The sequence below is a fragment of the Macaca nemestrina genome, chromosome 2 (assembly GCF_043159975.1).
Source record: "Macaca nemestrina isolate mMacNem1 chromosome 2, mMacNem.hap1, whole genome shotgun sequence".
Classification (NCBI taxonomy): Eukaryota; Metazoa; Chordata; class Mammalia; order Primates; family Cercopithecidae; genus Macaca; species Macaca nemestrina.
In genome coordinates, this window is record NC_092126.1 from 121,794,420 (window position 1) to 121,820,947 (window position 26,528).

A 26,528-nucleotide genomic window follows, 5' to 3' on the forward strand; every position below is an offset into this window, starting at 1 on the left:
AGGAGTTCGAGACCACCCTAGCCAACATGTCTCTACTAAAAGGGTTTCTAGAGAAACCCTGTCTCTACTAAAAAAAAAAAAAATACGAAAATTAGAGGCCGGGCACAAAGGCCCACTCCTATAATCCCAGCACTTTGGAAGGCTGAGGTGGGTGGATCACAAGGTCAGGAGTTCAAGACCAGCCTGGCCAACATGGTGAAACCCCGTCTCTACTACAAATACAAAAATTAGCCAGGCGTGGTGGCATGCGCCTGTAGTCCCAGCTACTTGGGAAGCTGAAGTGGGAGAATCACTTGAACGCAGAAGGTGGAAGTTGCAGTGAGCCAAGATAGTGCCACTGCATTCCAGCCTGGGCGATAGAGTGAGACTCCATCTAAAAAATAAAAAAAAAATTAAAAAAAAAAAAATGAGCCGGGCCTGGTGGTGCATGCCTGCAATCCCAGCTATTCAGGAGGCTGAAGCAGGGGAATCATGTGAACCCGGGAGGCGGAGGTTGCAGTGAGCTAAGATCGCGCCACTGCACTCCAACCTGGGCAACAAGAGTGAAACTCCGTCTCAAAAAAAAAAGAAAAGAAAAAATATTAGTTTTCCAACTCCTTGTTTGTGGAGCCTAGGTAAACTTGTCCAGTGGATGTACCAATTAAATGAAAAATATCAAGTAGTACCAAAGAGCTCCATCTGGTAATGAAGAAGCCCTCAATTCCTGAGTCTGGCAGTCTGGCTGCCTTCCAACCCTTTGTCTCTTCACTCTGGTCCAAGTCATACTTCACTCTCCCCCAGGCCCTTGCCTCTGCCGTCTCTACCTCCTGGCACACCTTCTCCAGCTTCCAGCTGATGTATGTTGAGTATCCAGTAGTCTGCTGAAGTTTCACCTTTTCCACCAGGTCCTTTCAGCTCTTCCGTGATCTCACACTGTGATTTGTATGAGAGTTATAGAGAATTTGATGATTATAAAAACGTAACCCATTCGAGCCCCACTCCCGGTACCAAAAATAAAAAATAATAAATAATTTAAAAATAAAAAGGTAACACAGAGAAAATGTGCATTACCCATAACCCCTGGAATAATTTTCTTCAATGCTTCTTTTGTTCTTCCCACCTCTCCCCCCCACCACTTCATCTGTGTATACTTAATAGTTTTTTTTTTTAACATAATTGGAATCAACAGTATTAAAAATAAAATTGCATCCTGTTTTTTCACTTGACATCATGTCATAAATATTTTTCCATGTTATTGAATATTCTTTGAAAACTCCATTTTAAATAATAGCAGAATATGACATCACCTAGCTATATGGTAGTTTAATATATTTCCTATTCATGGACACTAAGGTTAGTACTGATTTTTTTGTATTTTAAACAACACATAACATGGCTGGAACATCTTTAAAAATATTCTTTTTCAAGGTTGCTACTTACTTCCTTGAGATAGATTATTCTTGGAACTATAATTACTGGGTCAACAAGGGGCATGAGGTTTCAAAGATTCTTGATATTTTATGCCAGATTGCTTTCTAGAAAGGCTGAACTGTGTAACTGGTTATATAAATGCATGTGTGTGCACACACGCATGCGCACACACACACACGCACACACACACGCCAGCTACAGTGGCTCAGTGGCAGGATCACTTGAGTTCAAGACCAGCCCAGGCAACACAGGGAGACCCGGTCTCTATCAAAAAAATTTAAAAATTAAAAAATTAGCCAGGCATGGTATATGCACCTGTAATTTCAGCTATTCAGGAGACCGAAGTGGGAGGATCACTTGGACACAGGAGGACAGGGGCTGCAGTGAACCGTGATTGTGTCACTGCACTCCAGCCTGGGTGACAGAGTAAGACCCCATCTCAATTTTAAAAACCCACCACTTTTCTAATTTAGAAGCTCATAAAGGGTATTCATTTTTTTCTTTATTAATTTTTATTTAAAAAATTGGGGGGGATACATACTATGTATATATGGGGTACATGAGATGTTTTGATACAGGTATGCCATGTGAAATAAGCACATCATGGAGAATGGGGTATCCATCCCCTCAAGTGTTTATCCTTTGAGTTACAAACAATCCGGTTACACTCTTTAAAAATATTATTTTTAAATATACAAATAAAATTTGTTATTTAAAAATATACAAATAAGTTATTATTGACTATAGTCACTGTATTGTGCTATCAATAGGTCTTATTCATTCTATTTTTTTTTTGTACCCATTAAGCATCCCCCTTACCCCCAACTACTCATCTCAGCCTCTGGTAACCATCCTTCTACTCTCTATGCCCATGAGTTCCATTGTTTTGATTTTTAGATCCCATAAGTAAGTGAGAACATGTGATATTTGTCTTTCTGTGCCTGGCTTACTTCACTTAACATAATGATCTCCAGTTCCATCCATGTTGGTGCACTATTCATATTTTTAATTACTAGTGAACTTGAACATGTTTTTTATGTTTGTTAGTCATTAATATCTTTTCTACTCTAAGGTACCTTTTCATTTATTTTGCCTAGTGTTGAATTAGGATTTTAGCATGGTTGAGATCAATTTGTGAGCTTTTTATTTATTAAGGATATCAATCTGTAGCTGTCATATTCATTGCAAATATTTCCCCTAATTTTTCCTTTTAATTTTTGGCAAATGATGTATTTGGAAGGACAAAATCATCTTTACATAATATTAGTAACTATCATGTACTGAATACTTACCATGTGCTGGGCATTGAACAAAACTTTGTACATGGATTACCTCATCATTTAATCTTTGCCATATTCTTAGTGCAATGCAGCATTTCCTCATAAGATTATATAGTTAGTGTCTTATTCCATTTTGTGTTGCTATAGCAGAATGCCACAGACTAGGTAATTTATAAAGAAAAGAAATTTGTGGCTGGGCGCAGTGGCTCAAGCCTGTAATCCCAGCACTTTGGGAGGCCGAGACGGGCGGATCACAAGGTCAGGAGATCGAGACCATCCTGGCTAACCCAGTGAAACCTCGTCTCTACTAAAAAATACAAAAAACTAGCCGGGCGAGGTGGTGGGCGCCTATAGTCCCAGCTACTCGGGAGGCTGAGGCAGGAGAATGGCGTAAACCCGGGAGGCGGAGCTTGCAGTGAGCTGAGATCCGGCCACTGCACTCCAGCCTGGGCGACAGAGCGAGACTCCGTCTCAAAAAAAAAAAAAAAAAAGAAAAGAAATTTGTTTGGCTTATGGTTCTGGAAGTTGGGAAGCCCAAAAGAATGGCACCAATATCTGGCAAGGGCCTTCCTGCTGTGTCATCCCATGGTGGAAGGTAGAAGGACAAGAGACTATAAGAGTGAGCCAGAGGCAAGAGGGGCCCAGACTCACTTTTACCAGGAAAGTACTCCCTCAATAATGGCATTAATCTATTTATGAAGGCAAAACTGTCAGGGCCTAATTACCTCTTAACAGTCTCACCTCACAATGGCAATTACATTTAAACATGAGTTTTGGAGGGGACATTCAAAGTCAGTAAGTGAATGAGAAGGGATGTGAATGGATGAACAAAGTCATGTTATAATTTAGAATTTTGAAATATGCTTGCCTTGTTGTAAGAAGAGCTTTTAAGCTAGCCAATGCTATTATGTTCTTTACGTTTTGAGTGGCAATGCAGTCATTAAAAAGGTTTCAAAAGAAACCAACCAGGTGCGGTTTAACCAGCTGGACGCCTGTAACCCCAGCACTTTGGGAGGCCAAGGCGGGCAGATCACTTGAGGCCAGGAGTTTGAGACTGGCCTGGCCAACATGGCGAAACCCTGTCTCTACTAAAAATACAAAAATTAGGCAGGCATGGTGGTGTGCGCCTGTAACCCTAGATACTCAGCAGACTGAGGCACAAGAATTGCTTGAACCCAGGAGGTGGAGGTTGCAGTGAGCTGAGATTGCCCCAGGCTGGGTGACAGAGCGAGACTCTATCCTGAAAAACAAACGAACAAACACAAAACCTGACCAAACAAACAAACAAAAAACATTATGTATGCTCCCACATTTTTTTTTTTTTTTTTTTTTTTTGAGACGGAGTCTCGCTCTGTCGCCCAGGCTGGAGTGCAATGGCGCTATCTCGGCTCACTGCAAGCTCTGCCTCCCGGGTTTACGCCATTCTCCTGCCTCAGCCTCCCGAGTAGCTGGGACTACAGGCGCCCGCCACCTCGCCCGGCTAATTTTTTTTTGTATTTTTAGTAGAGACGGGGTTTCACTGTGTTAGCCAGGATGGTCTCGATCTCCTGACCTCGTGATCCGCCCGTCTCGGCCTCCCAAAGTGCTGGGATTACAGGCTTGAGCCACCGCGCCCGGCCAACTCCCACATTTTTTGTATGCAGATAAAAGTAAATATGAATATATATCTTCTCTCCCTCTCTGCTTATTTTACACAAAGAGTTAAGACCAGTCAGTTTAGGTTATTTGCTTTTGCAAGACTTGGCTACTTCTTTAGTGTGAAGTATCTTACAAAGTGCATCTCTGATTAAATTAATTATCTCTCATCTTGGAGGGATTCACCATGCAGAGAGTTCAATTTGTTTAGATGCTAGTTTCATATTGAAATTGATTTTGGGCCAAAGTCCAGCACTGCCAAGTCTTATGTAACCAGCAGAAGCTGAGCTTTCAACCAGCTGCCATATGTTATGAGGAACAAAGCCAGAGGACCAGTGCAGATGGTTCTCAAGAAATAAGTTATCACTCTCAAAGTCTCTAGAAAGACATATTATCAAAAGGTTATTATGTGTTGCATGCTTCTTAAGAAAACACCACATTTCCCTTCCTAGAGTGATTAGTAAAATATATAGCAAAATAGTTCATTTAAGGTGTTCTCTGGAATGGTTTGGCTTCGTATTCCTTGAGGGTAAAGCTCAGGAGGACTCTAGAGACTAATGGAGGACAAGGACTGGAGAAGTGTTTGTGTTATCACTAAGTAAGACTTATAGAGAGGATCTGTGCCCATCTTGAAGCCACTCATCTAGAGCTTACTGATTTTGGTTCGTCTTTATTTCCCACCCTCTCCAGGTACTGGCGGAGGACACTGGGCATGCAAGTCCGCTATGTTCACCATGAAGACTATCAGTTCTGTTATTCCTTCCGGGGCAGGCCTGGGCACAAACCCTCCATCCTCATGCTCCATGGATTCTCTGCCCACAAGGATATGTGGCTCAGTGTGGTCAAGGTGCAATTCTCGATTCTTCTCTCTCGTAAGAAAAGGGAGTTGGGTGCAGTGGCTCATGCCTGTAATCCCACACTTTGGGAGGCTGAGGCAGGAGGATTGCTTGAGTCCAGGAGTTCAAAACCAGCCTGGACAATATAAAGAAACGCTGTCTCTACAAAAAAGGAAAAATGAGCCAGGTGTGGTGGTGCGTGCCTGTAGTCTCGGCTACTCAGGAGGCCGAGGTGGGAAGATTGCTTGAGCCTGGGAGGTCAAGGCTTCAGTGAGCCATGATCATGCCACTGCATTTAGCCTGGGCAACAGAATAAGACTCTGTCTCAAAACAAAAAAAAAAAGGGAAGAAGAAAAGCGTTTCCACTAGGACATGATGTCATCGACAATGGTAGAAAGCAAAGGGAACTCAGAACTGTGGTGGTTCAAGTCATATTAGAACTAATGCAGTGTGGTCTGGCACAGTGGCTCACACCTGTAATCCCAGCACTTTGGGGAGGCCAAGGTGGGCAGATGACTTGAGCCCAGGAGTTTGAGACCAGCCTGGGCAACACAGGGAGACTCCATCTCTACAAAAAATACAAAAAAAAAAAAAAAAAAAATTGGCCAGGCATGGTGGCATGCACCTGTAGTCCCACCTACTTTGGAGGCTGAGATGGGAGAATCACCTGAGCCTGGGAAGTCAAGGCTGCAGTGAACCAAGATTGTGCTATACCGCACTCCAGCCTGGGCGACAGGAGTGAGACCCTATCTCAAAACAAACTAACAAACTAATGCAATATATTACTCATTCTTTTGTCAGAAAAAAATTATTGAGTTGAATATGATATATAAAACCTATGGCTTAGAAATCTTTTTACCTCATGGGTATTTCTTTGGGGAGGCTTCTGACACAGCTGCATCTCAGAACTGCTGTGAATTCAGAGTTGGGCTTTTAAAAGTCTTTTCTTGTACTCCCAAGTTTCTTCTCTTCCTTCCCCTCCATCTTCTTCCTTCACTCCTTCTTTTCCTTTCCTTCCCACTCCCTCTTCTGCATCTGCTTTTTTCTTTTCCTTTGCCATTTAGAGAAGCAGTCTTGATCTGGCAGCTCTCTGGAAGAGTTGTCCGAGTTCACTTTTTGTCTTGGTTTGCTTGGGTGTGGCAACTTGCTGCCCTTGGTAAGAGTGATCAGGTGTGAAGGTTGGGGCTGGCAGAAGTCTTGGGCAGGAAGCATCCCTGGCTCTCACCTCAAGCAAGACCATACCTGAGAGATCCCAAGTATCATCTACACCAGGAGGTAAAGACTCACACACCCTCTAGTTAGTTGTGTTCTTAATTCCAAATTCCACTGTGAGGACAGTCATCTTCATGCCTTGATGAACTTCCTGTCCCCTCCTCAGATAAGCATCTTTCTCATAACTGGATGTTTGTTTGTTGGTAACTTATGTTTCTCAGTTTCCTGGTTAAAAGTGGTACATATCTAAATGGAAGAAGGTGTTTTAGGATAATAATAATTTCGAGAATTAGACCTTAAAGTAAAAAGAAACCAGGCAAACCAGAATCAGGGTGATCAGACGTGGTTCTTGGGGAAAACATTGCTCCTGTTGGCTCTGGAGCTGGCTAGGATATGAGAGAACAGAACCATCCCTTGCATTTCCAAGTCAGCAGCTGCATGGCTGGAGTAAGTGTGGAAGGGGTGAGGGAAAGATGAGGTAGTACGTGTCAACTGGTGTGAAGAAAAAGCAAGAGACTTAAGCCTACTGCCCCGACTTTGTCCCCTTTTTACAGGCATCTCCTGAGCTTGCTTCCATTTATATATTAGTCTTTGCGGGCCTCTGCTCCTGATGAGGCTACTGGCAATGCTTATTCACATTACTGGGGTAAAACACTGAGTGGCCAAGACCCATACATCCCCAGGGATGACTGTCTGGGTCACTGTACATGGGGCAACCTCCCAAGAAAATGGGGAGACATGTTTTGCACACCACATGCTGACTCTCCAGGTCTGTGTGTCCTCAGTTCCTTCCAAAGAACCTGCACTTGGTCTGCGTGGACATGCCAGGACACGAGGGCACCACCCGCTCCTCCCTGGATGATCTGTCCATAGATGGGCAAGTCAAGAGGATACACCAGGTAAGCAGGAGGCTCTACCAAAGTTTGCCCAGACTGTCTCAGCCGCCATTGCGTGTCCAAGTCTGGAGAGCAGGGAAGGGAGTCCCGTGCTACCTCATGACCAGTCTCTAGTACATTCTGTCTACAAGTGATGGCAAGCCAAATGGCAACCTGATGATATCTCCGGTTGGCAGTGGAGGGCCAGGGCTTATTACAGACTGTTCACCTCTAAGCCTATTGCAGTTGTTTGTAACTAAATACAATCTGAGCATTTTCTTAACTCTTTGAAAAGGGGTTTAGAATTTCTTAAAACCAGTTCCCTTCCTAGGGATCTCTTTTTCTGCTTACCAGCTATATGATAACAGTAATAGCCCCTCTGCCTAGCTGGGGAGGGTGTTCTTCACATTGTAACCTACTTTAGCATCTATTGCTAGCACCTATTTTAGAATCTATCTCTAGCCTTCTCTGGCTAAGCTTTCAAGATCATAGGAGTTTAAGAGCCATTTCAGAATGGGGTAGCCTGTAAGTTTCAGGTTGACCTTAAGTATTTTCCCCCAAATGAGGATATTTAATATCTGCCTCCTCCATTAAGCTGTTTTTTAAATTGGGTCAGGAACCTTGTCTTTTTAGCTCTTTGCTGTGTTTTCAGCATCTAATCATAGTTTCCTGTACATAATAGATATCCAATAAATATTTTTTAGAATGGTGGGTAGTTGGGTGGATGGCTGATTGGATGATTGGATGGATAGATGGATGGATGGTTGGATGGATGGATGGTTGAATAGACAAATGAATGGGTAGTTATATGAATGGATGGTCAGATGGATGAGAAGATCTTTAAATAAGGGCAGGAGCCCTCAAGCTACAGTCCATGAGCTATGTTTAGCTTGTACCTATTCTTGTAAACTAAATTTTATTGGAACAAAGCCACATTCATTCTTTTATTTAATACATATTGCCTTTGACTGCTTTTGTCTGCAACAGCAGAGTTGAATAGTTGCAACAGATCATATGGCTCTCAAAGCAGGAAATATTTACTCTCTGGACCTTTATAGAAAACTTCATCAGCCTGGGCAATATGATGAAACCTCATCTCTACAAAAAAAAATAGCCAGATGTGGTGGTGCATGCCTGTAGTTCTAGCTACTCGAAAGACTGAGATGGGAGGATCACCTGAGCCCCAGAGGTCAAGGCTGCACTGAGCCATGATCACGCCACTGCACTGCAACCTGGGTGACAGAGTGAGACCCTATCTCAGAAAAAAAGAAAAGAAGGAAAAGTTTGCTGACCCATTAATTAGCAGAATCCCTGTTGATTTTATATTTATAAATGACCTCTCAATCTCTTGTGCCAGATAAAGAGAAGTCCATGCATGCCACAGGGCTCATCTTATAACGGATCCAGTAGAGTTTCAGACTCTCTTTAAACAGTAGTCATTTTCAGTGGTCCATAGGAAGTCCAGGGGTCTTCTATGCTGTAATCACCATTGCCATTGTCTACAGCTGTATAACCAAGCTGCTTTCTCATTTCCCTTCCTAGTTTGTAGAATGCCTGAAGCTGAACAAAAAACCTTTCCACCTGGTAGGCACCTCCATGGGTGGCCAGGTGGCTGGGGTGTATGCTGCTTACTACCCATCGGATGTCTCCAGCCTATGTCTTGTGTGTCCTGCTGGTAAGTTATGAGGCTGAAACATCCCTCCGCTGGGATGAATCCCTGAGGAAACAAGTAGCTAGTGTCTGCTATGACTGTTTTTTAGAATCATCTTTTTGATGTATGCTTGAGAGATATGCAGTGTTTTACTGATAACTCTAACCAACCAATAGTTATATAATCATAATCATAACCAGACTGATTTTGAAAATATAGAGCCAGCCTTGTTACACCAAGAATTTGAGGTGGGGCCAGGCACAGTGGCTCATGCCTGTAAACCTTTAGAAAAAAAAAAAACGGAATTTGAGGTGGTTGATTAAAATGTACATAGTGCTTTGCAGCACATACTTTGAAATATAATGTTACTATTAACATCCAACATTTATTGGGCTCTTACGACCTAAGCTGTTTATATGAATTTAATTCTTGCAGTAGCCCTGAGAGGTAAAGCTACTATAATTATGCTCCTCCCCTTTTTTGGTAAAAATTGAGAGATGTTTATTTATTATAATAAGATCTTTAAGAAATCAAACTTTAGTTCCTCTGTTATTACATGTACATATGTCAATGTGAAGTGTAACATGTTCTTAGATATTACCATTTGAAGTTGGATTTCTGAATTTATTTTTCTTCTGTAAGTCTTCAGACTTGTATTTATAATATATAATAGATAAAAATCATGTTTTCTCTCTTTCTCCTCTATCTCCCTCTCTCCCTCTCTCTCCTTTCTTCTTTTTTTTTTGAGACAGAGTCTGTTGCCCAGACTGGAGTGCAGTGGCGCGATCACGGCTCACTGCAGCCTTGACCTCCCAGGTTCAAGCAATTCTTGTGCCTCAGCCACTCAAGTAGCTGAGATTACAGGCGTGTGCCACCATGCCCAGTTAACTTTTTGTCTTTTCAGCAGAGGTGGGGTTTTGCAAGGTTGGCCAGGCAAATTTGAATCCTGTTGGCCAGGATCCTGTTGGCCTGAATCACTTGAACTCCTGACCTCAAGTGATCTGCCTGCCTCCACCTCCCAAAGTGCTGGGAATAGGCGTGAGCCACTGCACCCAGCCTCTCTCTCCCTCTCCCTTTGGTGCTTTATTGGGGTATTATTTATACATAGTAAATTGTCCAAATTAAATGCACATCTCAATGACATTTTACGTATGCAGTTACCATCCAGGTCAAGATATTATGCCTATTTTATAAATGGAAACATTGAGGCACAAAGAAATTACATTAGTGCCAGAACCACAATAGGAACAGAGCCCAGGCTGCTTGACTCCAGAACCCAAGCTGTAATGTTTGGAAGTCCTTGCATATTTACTACCTCCTTTTTATGACTCATATCTTCTGTATGTATGTATGATTCATTATGTATGATTCAACTAGAATCCAGCCATGAATTGAACATTTAATGACTTTTACTGAAACTTAACTAAATTGACCTTTAAAATCCTTCTGCCACTCTGAAAGCTAATCATTTTTGATATGTTAAGGACATTGAAATTGAAGAGAAGACACTAAAGAGTCTTCTCTTTTTTTCAAGTATCATATCTGAAATAATTTGATCTTATAATAATAAGTTTGAGAATTGAAGGAACAGCATCCATGCAAGGTTTTCAGATTTTAAATCACTTACAGGAGGTAAAATCTAACTGACTTTTTCAAGTATAGGTTCATTTGCTCAGAGAAAAAATTTACATCCGAATTTCAATTGGAAATTTAAACTTAAGTTTGTATGTGAAAACTAAAAAGTAGAAATAAATTCAAGATCATATTCTACCAAGAGTTTTAAAATAAACTTTCTAAAAATGTTGAAATAATTGTAAATTTACAGAAAAGTTGCAGAGATAGTATAGAGAGCCCCATATAACCTTTACTCAGTTTCCCCATTAATAGCTCATATTACCACAGTAAATTTGTCACAACTAAGAAACCAACATTAGTATATTACTGGTAACTAAATTCCAGGCTTTATTTGGATTTCATTTAGTTTTTCAACTAATGTCCTTTTTCTGTTCTGGGATCCAGTCCAGGATACCAAGTGACATCTAACCTAGGTTTAGTTTTGAAGAGAGAGGAAAAAGATAATGTCATCTGCTTCATGGCGTCATGAAAGCCATACATCATACTCATGTTAGATTTAAAGGATTTGCTGGACATAGATTTATAAAGTGTGGATTTCTGCATCACAATCAATATTATTGATGCTACTGCTCTTTGCTAGATTTTGCTGGGCGAGAAGCTCACACCTGTAAACCCAAAACTTTGGGAGGCTGAGAGGGGAGGATTGCTTGAGGCCAGGAGTTCAAGACCAGCCTAGGGGAGACCCCCATCTCTACAAAAATATAAAATTTTTTTAAAAAAGTCTAACATGCACACATATGTTTATTGCAGCACTATTTACAATAGCAAAGACTTGGAACCAACCCAAATGCCCATCAATGATAAACTGGATAAAGAAAATGTGGCACATATATACCATGGAATACTATGTAGCCATAAAAAAGAATGATTTCATGTCCTTTGCAAGGACATGGATGAAGCTGGAAGCATCATTCTCAGCAGACTAATACAGGAACAGAAAACCAAACACCACATGTTCTCACTCATAAGTGGGAGATGAACAATGAGAACACAGGGACACAGAAAGGGGAACATCACACACCGGGGCCTGTCAGAGTGTGGGGGTCACGGGGAGGGAGAGCGTTAGGACAAATGCCGAATGCATGTGGGGCTTAAAACCTAGATGACAGGTTGATAGGTGCAGCAAACCACCATGTCACATGTATTCCTATGTAACAGACCTGCATGTTCTGCACATGTATTCCAGAACAAAGTAAAAAAATAAAAAAATTTAAAAATAAAACTAATTATTTGGCTAAGCTAAATGCCTAGAAATTTGTTCCATGCTGGAAGTGAAAATTAGTTTTGCCCTCTTGCATACATAGCATCAGCTTCTGTGGACTCTCATGTCATGCCCTGAGGTGATGGGAGATAATGAGAAATCTCAATTTTGCTCTCCTAGAGGAAGAGCAACTGTGGAGAAGGCAGCAGGGTTGCTGCCCTAAAGCAAGGGACAGCTCGGAAGCCTCCCAGTCCCCCTGTGTTTTGTCATTGACCCCAAATAAGAGAGTACCATGTGGGTCCAGGCCAAGGGAAGGAGTGTCATTCATGCCAGCCCTATGTTTTCTTCCGGTCATGTATTTCCTCACATTTCCTGTCAACAATCAAATGTAATCAGGCAAGTTGTCTTCTAGGCTAACCCTCCTTAAATTCTATCATACATATGAATCCCCTGGCAACTTGTGAGAATGCAAATTCTGGTTCAAGAGGGCCAGGGAGGGGCAGCGTCTGCATTTCTTATGGGCTTTTGATGCTCCTGGTCCATGGACCACAGTGTGAGTAACCAGTCCCTGAAATATGTGGAAGGATTTTTTTGTGTGTTTCTCAGTGTGGTTTTGATTTGAGCAAGGATGGCAGTACCAACAAAAAAGAAATCTACTCATGAAATAAACCTGAAATATATTAACTCTGGGCTGCTATTGGAAGTTCCCTATATAAAATGGGGGTTGGTAAGAAGGTGGATGTATCATCAAGCCATTTGGGTTTGAATCCCACAGGCCTGCAGTACTCAACTGACAATCAATTCGTACAACGGCTCAAAGAACTGCAGGACTCTGCCGCTGTGGAGAAGATTCCCTTGATCCCGTCTACCCCAGAAGAGATGAGTGAAATGCTTCAGCTCTGCTCCTATGTCCGCTTCAAGGTGCCCCAGCAGGTAACGTGGTTGCAGCAGCGACACAACTACCCTCCCCAGAGGCCCGGGAGAGAGTACCAGCTCCCTGCACGTATTCCCTCCTTCACCTACTCATTGACTCCTTGTCCTCTTCTGTATATATTTAACAAGTGTTTGTGCAGTGCCTGCAACACTTCGGGCACTGTGCCGGCACAGTGGTCAATACAGACAAGAAGGTCCCTGGGCAGACATGGTCCAGTGCGGGGAGGCAGACAATAACAAGTAAACAATGAATTACCAGTGGTCATGAGTTTTATAGCGGAAATGAAGATGGTGTAGTGATTGAATACAGGGAGGCAAGGGTGGCTTTGATAAGCCTCTTTGAGGGACAGCATATGCAGAGGTGGAAAAACATGCATATTCAAGACAAAGGAGGCTGGGGTAGCTGGAGCTCCAAGAATAAGAGAATGGTCAAGATGGAGTTAGAAAGGGAGGCAGGGGCTAAATCAGAGATACTCAATTTAAAAAAAAAAAATCTTAGGACCCCTTATACTCTTTTTTTTTTTTTTTGAATGGAGCCTTGCTCTGTTGCCTAGGCTAGAGTGCAGTGGCATGATCTCGGCAAACTGCAACCTCCATCTCCCAGGTTTAAGTGATTCTTCTGCCTCAGCCTCTTGAGTAGCTGGGATTAGAGGTGCCTGCCACCATGCCTGGCTAATTTTTTATTTTTAGTAGAGATGGGGTTTCACCATGTTGGTCAGGCTGGTCTCAAACTCCTGACCTCGTGATCTGTACACCTTGGCCTCCCAAAGTGCTGGGATTACAGGTGTGAGCCACCGTGCCTGGCTAGGACCCCTTATACTCTTTTTTTTTTTTTAAATATACTTTAAGTTCTAGGGTGCATGTGCACAGCATGCAGGTTTGATATGTAAGTATGCATGTGCCATGTTGGTGTGCTGCACCCATCAACTCATAATTTACATTAGGTATTTCTCCTAATGCTATCCCTCCCCCAGCCCCCAACCCCCCGACAGGCCTCATTGTGTGATGTTCCCTGCCCTGTATCCAAGTGTTCTCATTGTTCACTTCCCACCTATGAGTGAGAACATGGTGTTTGGTTTTCTGTCCTTGTGACAGTTTGCTGAGAATAATGGTTTCCAGCTTCATCCATGTCCCTGCAAAGGACATGAACTCATCCTTTTTATGGCTACATAGTATTCCACGATATATATGTACCACATTTTCTTAATCCAGTCTATCATTGATGGACATTTGGGTTGGCTCCAAGTCTTTGCTATTGTGAATAGTGCTGCAATAAACATACATGTGCATGTGTCTTTATAGTAGCATGATTTATAATTCTTTGGGTATATACCTAATAATGGGATTGCTGGGTCAAATGGCATTTCTAATTCTAGATCCTTGAGGAATTGCCATGCTGTCTTCCACAATGGTTGAACTAATTTACACTCCCACCAACAGTGTAAAAGCATTCCTATTTCTCCACATCCTCTCCAGCTTCTGTTGTTTCCTGACCTTTTAATGATTGCCATTCTAACTGGTGCGTGATGGTATCTCATTGTGGTTTTGATTTGCATTTCTCTGATGACCAGTGATGATGAGCATTTTTTCATGTGTCTGTTGGCTGCATAGATGTCTTCTTTTGAGAAGTGTCTGTTCATATCCTTTGCCCACTTTTTGATGGGGTTTTTTTTTCTTGTAAATTTGTTTAAGTTCTTTGTAGATTCTGGATATTAGCCCTTTGTCAGATGGGTAGATAGCAAACATTTTCTCCCATTCTGTAGGTTGCCTGTTCACTCTGATGGCAGTTTCTTTTGCTGTGCAGAAGCTCTTTAGTTTAATTAGATCCCATTTGTCTATTTTGGCTTTTGTTGCCATTGCTTTTGGTTTAGTCATGAAGTCCTTGCCCATGCCTATGTCCTGAATGGTATTGCCTTGGTTTTCTTCTAGGGTTTTTATGGTTTTAGGTCTAACATTTAAGTCTTTAATCCATCTTGAATTAATTTTTCTATAAAGTGTAAGGAAAGGATCCAGTTTCAGCTTTCTACATATGGCTAGCCAGTTTTCCCAGCACCATTTGTTAAATAGGGAATCATTTCCCCATTTCTTGTTTTTGTCAGGTTTGTCAAAGATCAGATGGTTGTGGATCTGTAGTGTTATTTCTGAGGCCTCTGTTCTGTTCCATTTGTCTATATATCTGTTTTTGTACCAGTACCATGATGTTTTGGTTACTGTAGCCTTGTAGTGTAGTTTGAAGTCAGGTAGCATGATGCTTCCAGCTTTGTTCTTTTGGCTTAGGATTGTCTTGGCAATGCAGGCTCTTTTTTGGTTCCATATGAACTTTAAAGTAGTTTTTTCCAATTTTGTGAAGAAAGTCATTGGTAGCTTGATGGGGATGGCATTGAACCTATAAATCACCTTGGGCAGTATGGCCATTTTCACGATATTGATTCTTTCTATCTATGAGCATGGAATATTCTTCCATTTGCTTGTGTCCTCTTTTATTTCACTGAGCAGTGGTTTGTAGTTCTCCTTGAAAAGGTCCTTCACATCCCTTGCAAGTTGGATTCCTAGGTATTTTATTCTCTTTGTAGCAACTGTGAATGGGAGTTCACTCATGATTTGACTCTCTGTTTGTCTGTTATTGATGTAAAGAATGCTTGTGATTTTTGCACACTGATTTTGTATCCTGAGACTTTGCTGAAGTTGCTTATCAGCTTAAGGAGATTTGGGGCTGAGATGATGGGGTTTTCTAAATATACAATCATGTCATCTGCAAACAGGGACAATTTGACTCCCTCTTTTCCTAATTGAATACCCTTTATTTATTTCTCTTGCCTGATTGCCCTAGCCAGAACTTCCAACACTATGTTGAATAGGAGTGGTGAGAGAGGGCATCCCTGTCTTGTGCCAGTTTTCAAAGGGAATGCTTCCAGTTTTTGCCCATTCAGTATGATATTGGCTGTGGGTTTGTCATAAATAGCTCTTGTTATTTTGAGATATGTTCCATCAATACCTAGTTTATTGAGAGTTTTTAGCATTAAGGGCTGTTGAATTTTGTCAAAGGCGTTTTCTGCAACTATTGTGATAATCATGTGGTTTTTGTCATTGGTTCTGTTTATGTGATGGATTACATTTATTGATTTGCGTATGTTGAACCAGCCTTGCATCCCAGGAATGAAGCCAACTTGATCGTGGCAGATAAGCTTTTTGATGTGCTGCTGGATTCGGTTTGCCAGTATTTTATTGAGGATTTTCACATTGATATTCATCAGGAATATTGGTCTAAAACTATCTTTTTTTGTTGTGCCTCTGACAGGCTTTGACATCAGAATGATGCTGGCCTCATAAAATGAGTTAGGGAAGATTCACCCTTTTTCTATTGATTGGAAAAGTTTCAGAAGGAATGGTAACAGCTCCTCTTTGTACCTCTGGTAGAATTTGGCTGTGAATCCATCTGGTCCTGGACTTTTTTTGCTTGATAGGCTATTAATTATTGCCTCAATTTCAGAGCCTGTTATTGGTCTATTCAGAGATTCAACTTCTTCCTGATTTAGTCTTGGGAGGGTGTATGTGTCCAGGAATTTATCCATTTCTTCTGTATTCTCTAGTTTATTTGTGTGGAGGTGTTTATAGTATTCTCTGATGGTAGTTTGTATTTCTGTGGGATTGGTGGTGATATCCCCTTTATCATTTTTTACTGTGTCTATTTGATTCTTCTTTCTTTTCTTCTTTATTAGTCTTGCTAGCGGTCTGTCAATTTTGTTGATCTTTTCAAAAAACCAGCTCCTGGATTCATTGATTTTTTGAAGGGTTTTTTGTGTCTCTATTTCCTTCAGTTCTGCTCTGATCTTAGTTATTTCTTGCCTTCTGCTAGCTTTTGAATTTGTTTGCTCTTGCTTCTCTAGTTCTTTTAATTGTGATGTTAGGTTGTCGATTTTAGATCTTTCTTGCTTTCTCTTATGGGCATTTAGTGCTATATTTCCCTCTACACACTGCTTTAAATGTGTCCCAGAGATTCTGGTATGTTATGTCTTTGTTCTCATTGGTTTCAAAGAGCATATTTATTTCTGCTTTCATTTTGTTATGTACCCAGTAGTTATTCAGGAGCAGGTTGTTCAGTTTCCATGTAATTGTGTGGTTTTGAGTGAGTTTCTTAATCCTAAGCTCTAATTTGATTGCACTGTGGTCTGAGAGACAGTTTGTTGTGATTTCTGTTCTTTTACATTTGCTGAGGAGTGCTTTACTTCCAATTATGTGGTCAATTTTAGAATACATGTGATGTGGTGCTGAGAAGAATGTATATTCTGTTGATTTGGGGTGGAGAGTTCTGTAGATGTCTATTAGGTCTGCTTGGTGCAGAGGTGAGTTCAGGCCTGGATATCCTTGTTAACCTTCTGTCTCGTTGATCTGTCTAATATTGACAGTGGGGTGTTAAAGTCTCCCATTATTATTGTATGGGAGTCTAAGTCTCTATGTAGGTCTAATCTTAAGAACTTGCTTTATGAATCTGGATGCTCCTGTATTGGGTGCATATATATTTAGGATAGTTAGCTCTTCTTGTTTAATTGATCCCTTTACCATTATGTAATGGCCTTCTTTGTCTCTTTTGATCTTTTTTGGTTTAAAGTCTGTTTTATCAGAGACTAGGATTGCAACCCTGCTTTTTTTTTGCTTTCCATTTGTTTGGTAGATCTTCCTCCATCCCTTTATTTTGAGCCTATGTGTGTCTCTGCATGTGAGATGGGTCTCCTGAATACAGCACACCGATGGGTCTTGTCCAATTTGCCAGTCTGTGTCTTTGTCCAGTTTGCCAGTCTGTGTCTTTTAATTGAGGCATTTAGCCCATTTACATTTAAGGTTAATATTGTTATGTGTGAATTTGATCCTGTCATTATGATATTAGCTGGTTATTTTGCCCGTTAATTGATGCAGTTTCTTCATAGTGTCGATGATCTTTACAATTTGGCATGTTTTTGCAGTGGCTGGTACCAATTGTTCCTTTCCATGTTTAGTGCTTCCTTTAGGAGCTCTTGTAAGGCAGGCCTGGTGGTGACAAAATCTCTCAGCATTTGCTTGTCTGTAAAGGATTTTATTTCTCCTTCACTTGTGAAGCTTAGTTTGGCTGGATATGAAATTCTGGGTTGAAAATTCTTTTCTTTAAGAATGTTGAATATTGGCCCCCACTCTCTTCTGGTTTGTAGGGTTTCTGCCAAGAGGTCTGCTGTTAGTCTGATGGGCTTCCCTTTGTGGGTAACCCGACCTTTCTCTCTGGCTGCCCTTAACATTTTTTCCTTCATTTCAACCTTGGTGAATCTGACAATTATGTGTCTTGGGGTTGCTCTTCTTGAGGAGTAACTTTGTAGTGTTCTCTGTGTTTCCTGAATTTGAATGTTGGCCAGCCTTGCTAGGTTGGGGAAATTCTCCTGGATTATATCCTTAAGAATGTTTTTCAACTTGGTTCCATTCTTCCCATCTCTTTCAGGTACACCAATCAAACATAGATTTAGTCTTTTCACATAGTCCCATATTTCTTGAAGGTTTTGTTTGTTTCTTTTTATTTTTTTTTCTCTAACCTTGTCTTCTCACTTTATTTTATTATTTATTTATTTATCATGGATACCCTTTCTTTCACTTGATCAAATCAGCTATTGAAGCTTGTGCGTGCGTCATGAAGTTCTCGTGCCATGGTTTTCAGCTCCATCAGGTCATTTAAGGTCTTCTTTACACTGTTTATTCTAGTTAGCCATTTGTCTAACCTTTTTTCAAGATTTTTAGCTTCCTTGTGATGAACTCAAACATGCTCCTTTAGCTCGGACAACTTTGTTATTACTGACCTTCTGAAGCCTACTTCTGTCAACTCATCAAAATCATTCTCCATCCAGCTTTGTTCCGTTGCTGGCAAGGAGCTGTGTTCCTTTGGAGGATAAGAGGTGCTCTGGTTGTTAGAACTTTCAGCTTTTCTGCTCTAGTTTCTCCCCATCTTTGTGGTTGTATCTACCTTTGGTCTTTGATGTTGGTGACCTACAGGTGGGATTTTGGTGTAGATGTCCTTTTTGTTGATATTGATGCTATTCCTTCTGTTTGTTAGTTTTCCTTCTAACAGTCAGGTCCCTCAGCTGCAGGTCTGTTGGAGTTTACTGGAGGTCCACTCCAGACCCTGTTTGCCTGGGTATCACCAGTGGAGGCTGCAGAACAGCAAATATTGCTGTCTGATCCTTCCTCTGGAAGCTTCGTCTCAGAGGGGCACCCGGCTGTATGAGGTGTCAGTTGGCCCCTACTGGGAGGTGTCTCCCAGGTAGGCTACACGGGGGTCAGGGACCCACTTGAGGAAGCAGTCTGTCCCTTCTTGGAGCTCAAATGCCGTGCTGGGAGAATCACTGCTCTCTTCAGAGCTGTCAGACAGGGACATTTAAGTCTGCAGAAGTTGTCTGCTGCCTTTTGTTCAGCTAAGCCCTGCCCATACAAGTGGAGTCTAGAGGCAGCTGGCCTTGCTGAGCTGCAGTGGCCTTCACCCAGTTCGAGTTTCCAGGCTGCTTTGTTTACCTACTTAAGCCTCAGCAATGGTGGACGCCCCTCCCCCAGCCAGGCTGCCACCTTGCAGTTTGATCTCAGACTACTGTGCTAGCAGTGAGGAAGGCTCCGTGGGCCTGGGACCTGCCGAGTCAGGCACAGGAGAGAATATCCTTGTCTGCCAGTTGCTAAGACCTTGGGAAAAGTGCAGTATTTGGGTGGAAATGTCCCATTTTTCCAGGTATAGTCTGTCATGGCTTCCCTTGGCTAGGAAAGGGAAATACCCTGATCCCTTGTGCTTCCCGGATGAGATGATGTCCTGCCCTGCTTTGGCTCGCCCTCCATGGGCTGCACCCACTGTCCAACCAGTCCCAGTGAGATGAACCAGGTACATCAGTTGGAAATGCAGAAATTACCCATCTTCTTCATCGATCACACTGGATGCTGCAGACCAGAGCTGTTCCTATTTGGCCATCATGGAACCTATCTTCCTTATACTTTTAAAAATTATTGGGGAACCCAAAGAGTTTTTATTTATAGGGGTTATATTTATTATTAATATTTACCATATTAGAAATTAAAACTCAGGCCAGGTGCAGTGGTTCATGCCTGTAATTCCAGCACTTTGGGAGGCCAAGATGAGAGGCTTGCTTAAGACTAGGAGTTCAAGACTAGCCTGGTCAACATAGCAAGACCCCATCTCTATTTAAATACAAATAAAAGAAAATAAACGAAAACTCAGAAGATTCTAAAATGCAATAAATGTACAAGCACTCATTCCAGTAGCCAAGAACCAGGACATCATCCCACATTTTATAGGCTCTGAAAAACAGTGTACTTTTGAAAGAATGTAAGTGAAGAGGCAAGTAACATTGAGTATTAGGAAAGTAGTTTGACCTCCTGGACTCCCAAGAACCACTTTGAAAAATGCTGGACTAGATCCTGTAGGACCTTATAGGTTATGGAAAAGAGCCAGGGGTTTTTCTAAGTATATTCCTCCTACAACTGAGGAATTGTAGGAGAGCCCAAATGGAACAGAGGAACCCATTTGGGAACTATCTTGCCTTGGAGATGATGGTGGTGTAGACTAGGGTGGTAGCAATGGAAACAAGAGATTTGAGAAAGAATGGACAGGATGTACAGGCAGATTGGAAATGGGGGTTGGGGAAAGGGAAGGAGTCACAGGTGACTTCTAGCACTTGAGGTCCTGGATGGATAAAGGTAGTTTTTTCCTGGCTGGGCATGGTGGCTCGCACTTTGGGAGGCCAAGGTGGGTGGATTGCATGAGTGCAGGAGTTCAAGACCAGCCTGGGCAACATGGCAAAACCCCATCTGTACAAAAAATTGTTTTAAAAAATTAGCCAAGCATGGTGGCGCATGCCTATAGTTCCAGCTACACGGGAGGCTGAGGTGAGAGGATCACCTGAGCCCAGGAGGCAGAGGCTGCAGGAAGCCAAGATCATGCCACTGCACTCCATCCTGGGCGACAGAGTGAGACCCTGTCTCAAAAAAACAAAACCAAAACCAAAAATAGAGGTAGTATATTCTGAAGAGGGACAAGGGCAGGTTTGGGGAATATACCAGGGGCTCCATTTTTCATGTGTTAAGTTCAGGTTGCTTGTGAGGCCTGCAAGTGCAGAGGTCAAGGTGTAGCTGAGGGAAGTCTGGCCTGAAGCTGTACCACTGGAGCCATCAGCAGATGCTAATATTGAAGGTTTGGGGCCTGAATGAGGTCATCTAGGGAAATGGCGTGAAGAACCAAGAGAGGAGAGTCCATGGCTGAGGCTTCGTGACCCCAAATTATCTCCGTCTGTTGTAGGAGCTGGGCCCTGCCTGGGGGTGGGTGGGTCCTCCTAAGACTCGAGAAAATGGGTCCCATTCGGAAGTTGTGAACATGGCTTGGTTAATAGATATAGCCTGTCCCTCAGGAAACACCCAGAATCTGATGCTGTGGCATGATCCACCCCTGAAATCCCTTCTTAGCCATGAAGTTGCATTCCTTTCTCCCAGCACTGATCTCTTCCCAGAATAGAGTGGCCAAATGGTGTTTTAGAAAACTCCATGTTTTGGGTTGTCAGGGATATGAAAACACCGAGAGAAAAATAAATGGCAGCTCCAAAAGTCTTTCCTTCCTAGGAGAGAAGGAGCACGTGTGCACTCAGCCCACCATGTCATATTGTGTTGTGATTGCACGTCTGTGTCTTCCACTAGGGACTTTGTCTTTTTTTTTTTTTTTTTTTTTTTGAGACGGAGTCTCGCTGTGTCGCCCACGCTGGAGTGCAGTGGCGCGATCTCTGCTCACTGCAAGCTCCACCTCCCGGGTTTACGCCATTCTCCCGCCTCAGCCTCCAAGTAGCTGGGACTACAGGCGCCCGCCACCTCGTCCGGCTAGTTTTTTGTATTTTTAGTAGAGACGGGGTTTCACCATGTTAGCCAGGATGGTCTCGATCTTCTGACCTCGTGATCCATCCGCCTCGGCCTCCCAAAGTGCTGGGATTACAGGCTTGAGCCACCGCGCCCGGCCGGGACTTTGTCTTAATTGCCTGTTCTATCCCCAGACTTTAGCACAGTGCTTGCATGAAGTAGCTCTTAGGTATAGATTGGATGGATTGATGGATGAGAGGATGCCTGGATGGATTGATGGATGAGAGGATGCCTGGATGATGCAAGAATGGAAAATGGATGGGTGGGTAGATGCAGGATAGATTTTTGCATGAATTGATTCATGTGCCAGTGCACACATGATTTAGGTCTGCAGGATGGATAGATGGCTGAATGGTTAGATGGATGGATGGGAGGGTATCTGGTTAATGCAGAGATGAAGGTTGGATGGATTGGTGAATGCAGGATAGATAGGTAGACAAATGCATATGTGGTTCAGGATGGATGGCTGGATTGAGCAAAGGTGGAAGATGGATGGATACAAGATGAATAGATATGTGGGTACAGGATGGATAGCTGAACAAAGAAAATGTCTGATGCTGAGCACAATGTTGTTATTCAATAAATTGTCATTGTCCTCATGTCCAGGCTGAATGAGTTAGAGTCTAGTGATGCTCCAGAGGGTTGGTTTAGTCCATAGCAGCCATGGCTGGGTCTTCCCCACTTTCAGTCAGTGCACAGGACTCCTGAGAGAGTGCATTTAAAGGGTTCAGACCTGTTTGCAGGTAGAGGAGAGGAGTAGAGGAGTACAGCCACTAAGGTGAACCCTGTACTCTACCTCAGAAGTCCTGAGGCAGGAGGAAGAGAAGGACTGCATTCCTTCCAGCCACCACTACCTTTTTGGGTCAGTAGCCCAGGTCCAGGATATGTGGCCTGTCCACATTGGCTGCAGCCCTCACCAGCCCTCAGCAGGGAAGGCAAAGACAGTGTCATATGATAAACAAAGGACTGTTGAACCCTCCCCAGTGGGACTGTGGAACCCTCCCCAGAATCTTCTCAGTAGTTTATTTCTTCGTTGTTTAATAGACCTATCATTCCCAGTGGCTTAATTTTTTTTAATGGAACTCATTCTGCATTTGGATATTACTAGCTAATTACTTGATATTGTGGTCATCCTCATTATGTCTTTTTTTTTTTTTTTTTTGAGATGGAGTCTTGCTCTGTCACCCAGGCTGGAGTGCAGTGGCACAATCTCAGCTCACTGCAACCTCCACCTCCCAGGTTCAAGTGATTCTCCTGCCTCAGCCTCCCGAGTAGATGGGATTATAGACATGCACCACCACATCTGGCTAGTTTTTATCTTTTTAGTAGAGATGGGGGTTTCACCATGTTGGCCAGGCTGGTCTCAAACTCCTGGCCTCAAGTGATTTGCCTGCCTTGGCCTCCCGAAGTGCTGGGCTTACAGGCATGAGCCACCATGCCCGGCCCGTCCTGATTACATCTTAAGTGAAGCAGAGAATCTCTCAAGCTAAAGTTGCTGTCAGGTCATCTCAGGTGTCTTTAACATGCTATAGGGCACCTCCGGCTTCACTATATTACCCAAGTTCCTTTATAATAATAATTAAAAAAGAAAAGCTTCTTGGAAGCCTAACTCCCCATTAGACTGTATGCTGCATCATGGGAATTCAGAGGACCAGGCTCTAAAGACCTTGACAGTGCGATAAATTGCTGGACCTCATTCCCATTTATTGTCGCAGAGCTGTGAGATGCCTGAGGAAATGAGTCTTCCCTTGCTCTCTAACTTTGGGTTATTTATCCTTAGATCCTGCAAGGCCTTGTCGATGTCCGCATCCCTCATAACAACTTCTACCGAAAGCGTAAGTAGCCCTACTTTCAGCTTGGAGCTTGTTACAGGTGAAGCTCTGTGGATGGATGGCTTTTATTTCTTAAATCTCTGACACTTTGAATGTCTCCTTGGGCCCCTGAAGAGAGGAAGTGGTGGCCTGGACCTAGTGACTATCCCTTGATTCCGCGGTGATGTCACAGGCACAGTCCAGCACATGCTAACTTTGTTTTCCTTTTCTGACAAGTGTTTTTGGAAATCGTCAGTGAGAAGTCCAGATACTCCCTCCATCAGAACATGGACAAGATCAAGGTTCCGACGCAGATCATCTGGGGGAAACAAGACCAGGTATGTAACACATCCCTGCGGTGGTCTGTGCTGGTCACCAGGGCCTCTGAGGAAAAACGACCTTGAGGAAGAACAAGTGATTATTTATGGAGTGAGCTGATCGCTGCTGTCAAGAAAGGGGGAAGGCACCTGTGTTGGGTGCCGGTGTTGACAGTGGGCAGGGTTCTGGGAGTTGAGAGAAACAACATTTGGTTTGGTAAAAGGAAAGGCAATTTTAAATCATTTTTAAAAAGCATTTTTATCAAAGCCATGTAGTCACATGGTATAAAAAATCTTCAGGCCGGGCGTGGTGGCTCATGCCTGTAATCCCAGTACTTTGGGAGGCCGAGGTGGGTGGATCACAAGGTCAGGAGATCGAGACCATCCTGGCTAACATGGTGAAACCCCATCTCTACTAAAAAAAAAATTTAAAAATTAGCCAGGCTTGGTGGCGGGCACCTGTAATCCCAGCTACTCAGGAGGTTGAGGCAGGAGAATGGTGTGAACCCAGGAGGTGGAGCTTGCAGTGAGCCGAGATCATGCCACTGCACTCCAGCCTGAGTGAGTAACTCTGACCTTGTAGTATAAAAGCAGCCATGGGCAGTATGTAAACAAATGGCATGGCTGTATTCCAGTGAACCTTTATTTATAAAAACAGGCAGCGAGCCATTGTTTGCCTACTCTTATTCTAAGCACACATATAGTGTATATATATGCATACCTATACATATCTAAGCTTTCAAACATACTAGATACACTGGCATCTAAGATGCATGTTTGAAAGCTTAGATATATATAGTTATGCATATAAGATTATACGTGTGTGTACATATATATGATATTCATATATATATATATAAAAGAAGTACATATCTTGGAAATCATTTCATGTCAGCACAAACAGATTTATTTTATTTTTAAAAAATATTTTATTTTGAAATAACTTCAAACTTATAGAAAATTTGAAAGAAGGCCGGGCATGGTGGCTTACACCTATAATGCCAGCACTTTGGGAGGCTAAGGCAGGAGGATCGCTTGAGCCCAGGAGTTCGAGACCAACCTGGGCAACATAATGAGATCCCATCTCTATAAAAAATAAATTTTTTAAAAAGTAGCCAAGCATGGTGATATGCACCTGTAGTCTCAGGTGAGGCAGGAGGATCACTTGAGTCCAGGATATGGACGTGGCAGTGAGCCATGATTGCTTCACTGCACACCAGCCTGGGCCACAGGGCAGGATCCTATCTCAAAAAAATAAAAGTAAAATACAGACTATACCTGCATACCTTTTACCTAAATGCATCAATTTTTATTTTTTTATTTTTATTTTTTTGAGATGGAGTCTCGCTCTGTCCCCCAGGCTGGAGTGCAGTGGCCGGATCTCAGCTCACTGCAAGCTCCGCCTCCCGGGTTTACACCATTCTCCTGCCTCAGCCACCTAAGTAGCTGGGACTACAGGCGCCTGCCACCTCGCCCGGCTAGTTTTTTTTTTTGTATTTTTTAGTAGAGACGGGGTTTCACCGTGTTAGCCAGGATGGTCTCGATCTCCTGACCTCGTGATCCGCCCGTCTCGGCCTCCCAAAGTGCTAGGATTACAGGCTTGAGCCACCGTGCCCAGCCAATGCATCAATTTTTAACTGGCAGGAGGTCACGCTGTGGCCACAAAGACCCACAAGTGCATGAATGGCCCAGGCAGGAGAGAGTAGGGAGGAGCAGCCAGGCTGTGCCCATGGCGTGTACACAGAGTAAGAGGTAATGGTGTCTTAGATGAGCCAGGCATGGTAAGGTTTCACAGTGTGGGTTTGTGGACGTGGAGAGGAGGGGATCTCATGTACTCTCTTCTGTAGCATCAAAGGACTGAAAGAAGCTTTGTTTGTGCCCTGGGCTATGCCAGCAGAGAGTCATTTGATCAGGAATCAGAGCCAAAGCAGTGAAGGCTTTCTGTTGTTCTAAAATCCCCAAAGGTGATTTGGGGCTCTCAGGAGCCAACAGGGAGAGGCCGTAACCCATCTTCCTGTGGAGACAGCACTGAAGCAAGGGTACTGGCCTTGGAGTCTGAAAGTCTGTGTTCCAGCCCTGTTTTTGTCCTTGGTCAGCCCATGACCTTGAGCAAGTAACTCAGCCCCTCTAAATTGAGGGTTTCTCTTCTAGTACTGGGGTTATTTTGAGGCTCAAATAAAATAATATGTATGCAAGTGATCTTCCAATTGCAAAAAAAAAAAAAAAAAAAGATTAGGTTAGCTGGTATTAGATTAGATTGCTCATGCCCTTTGCCTCTGTTGGTAGCCTCAATGCATGGTCTCGAATTTTTTCCCAGACTCAGAAGTCCATTTTGTTCCAGAAAAAGAGCCTGACATTCTATGGGCTTGCTATAAATACGATCAGATCCTTCATGTGTTTTGTGGACTGTCCCTGGGACAGAGGCCAGATAGCAGAGGCTTCAGGGAGTCTTTTATTTCACAGCCTTTTGCCTCCCAAGCTCACTGGCTCTTTTCCTGCTCTGTCATCAACATTTGGTGTCACAGCACCTGCCCCTAGCAGGCCAAATTCAGCCTCCTCCTTCTTTGGATCCCTGTAGGCTGGCTGCTATACTGCACAGCTACAGGGGGAGCCATGTGCATTGTCATTTATGTGAATGATGGATTTGGGCAGTATACAACCTGTACACCCAAACATGGCAGCCCTTCCTGAGAGGGTTTCTGCATGCTTCAGTTCAAGCATCACTCCTCTATGTTCAGTCCACCAAAGCGGGAGGGCCATCTAGAGACAGACAGGCTATTATTCTTTATGTCCCTTCTCCCTGCCAGCACCATGCC

At 42.9% G+C, this 26,528-nt stretch overlaps 1 protein-coding gene across 3 annotated transcripts in view; it reads left to right on the top strand.

Annotated features, from left to right (window-relative positions):
* The window catches only part of LOC105482849 (abhydrolase domain containing 6, acylglycerol lipase), a 55,605-nt gene that overhangs the window by 25,070 nt on the left and 4,007 nt on the right, over nucleotides 1-26,528 (top strand). For all 3 annotated transcript variants that reach the window (XM_071091973.1, XM_011743221.3, XM_011743228.3), the window contains 6 exons: nucleotides 5,016-5,172; nucleotides 7,159-7,272; nucleotides 8,791-8,923; nucleotides 12,511-12,668; nucleotides 23,365-23,419; nucleotides 23,633-23,733. In XM_071091973.1, the coding sequence (XP_070948074.1) occupies nucleotides 5,016-5,172; nucleotides 7,159-7,272; nucleotides 8,791-8,923; nucleotides 12,511-12,668; nucleotides 23,365-23,419; nucleotides 23,633-23,733 (718 nt within the window). The remainder of the gene's footprint in view (nucleotides 1-5,015; nucleotides 5,173-7,158; nucleotides 7,273-8,790; nucleotides 8,924-12,510; nucleotides 12,669-23,364; nucleotides 23,420-23,632; nucleotides 23,734-26,528) is intronic.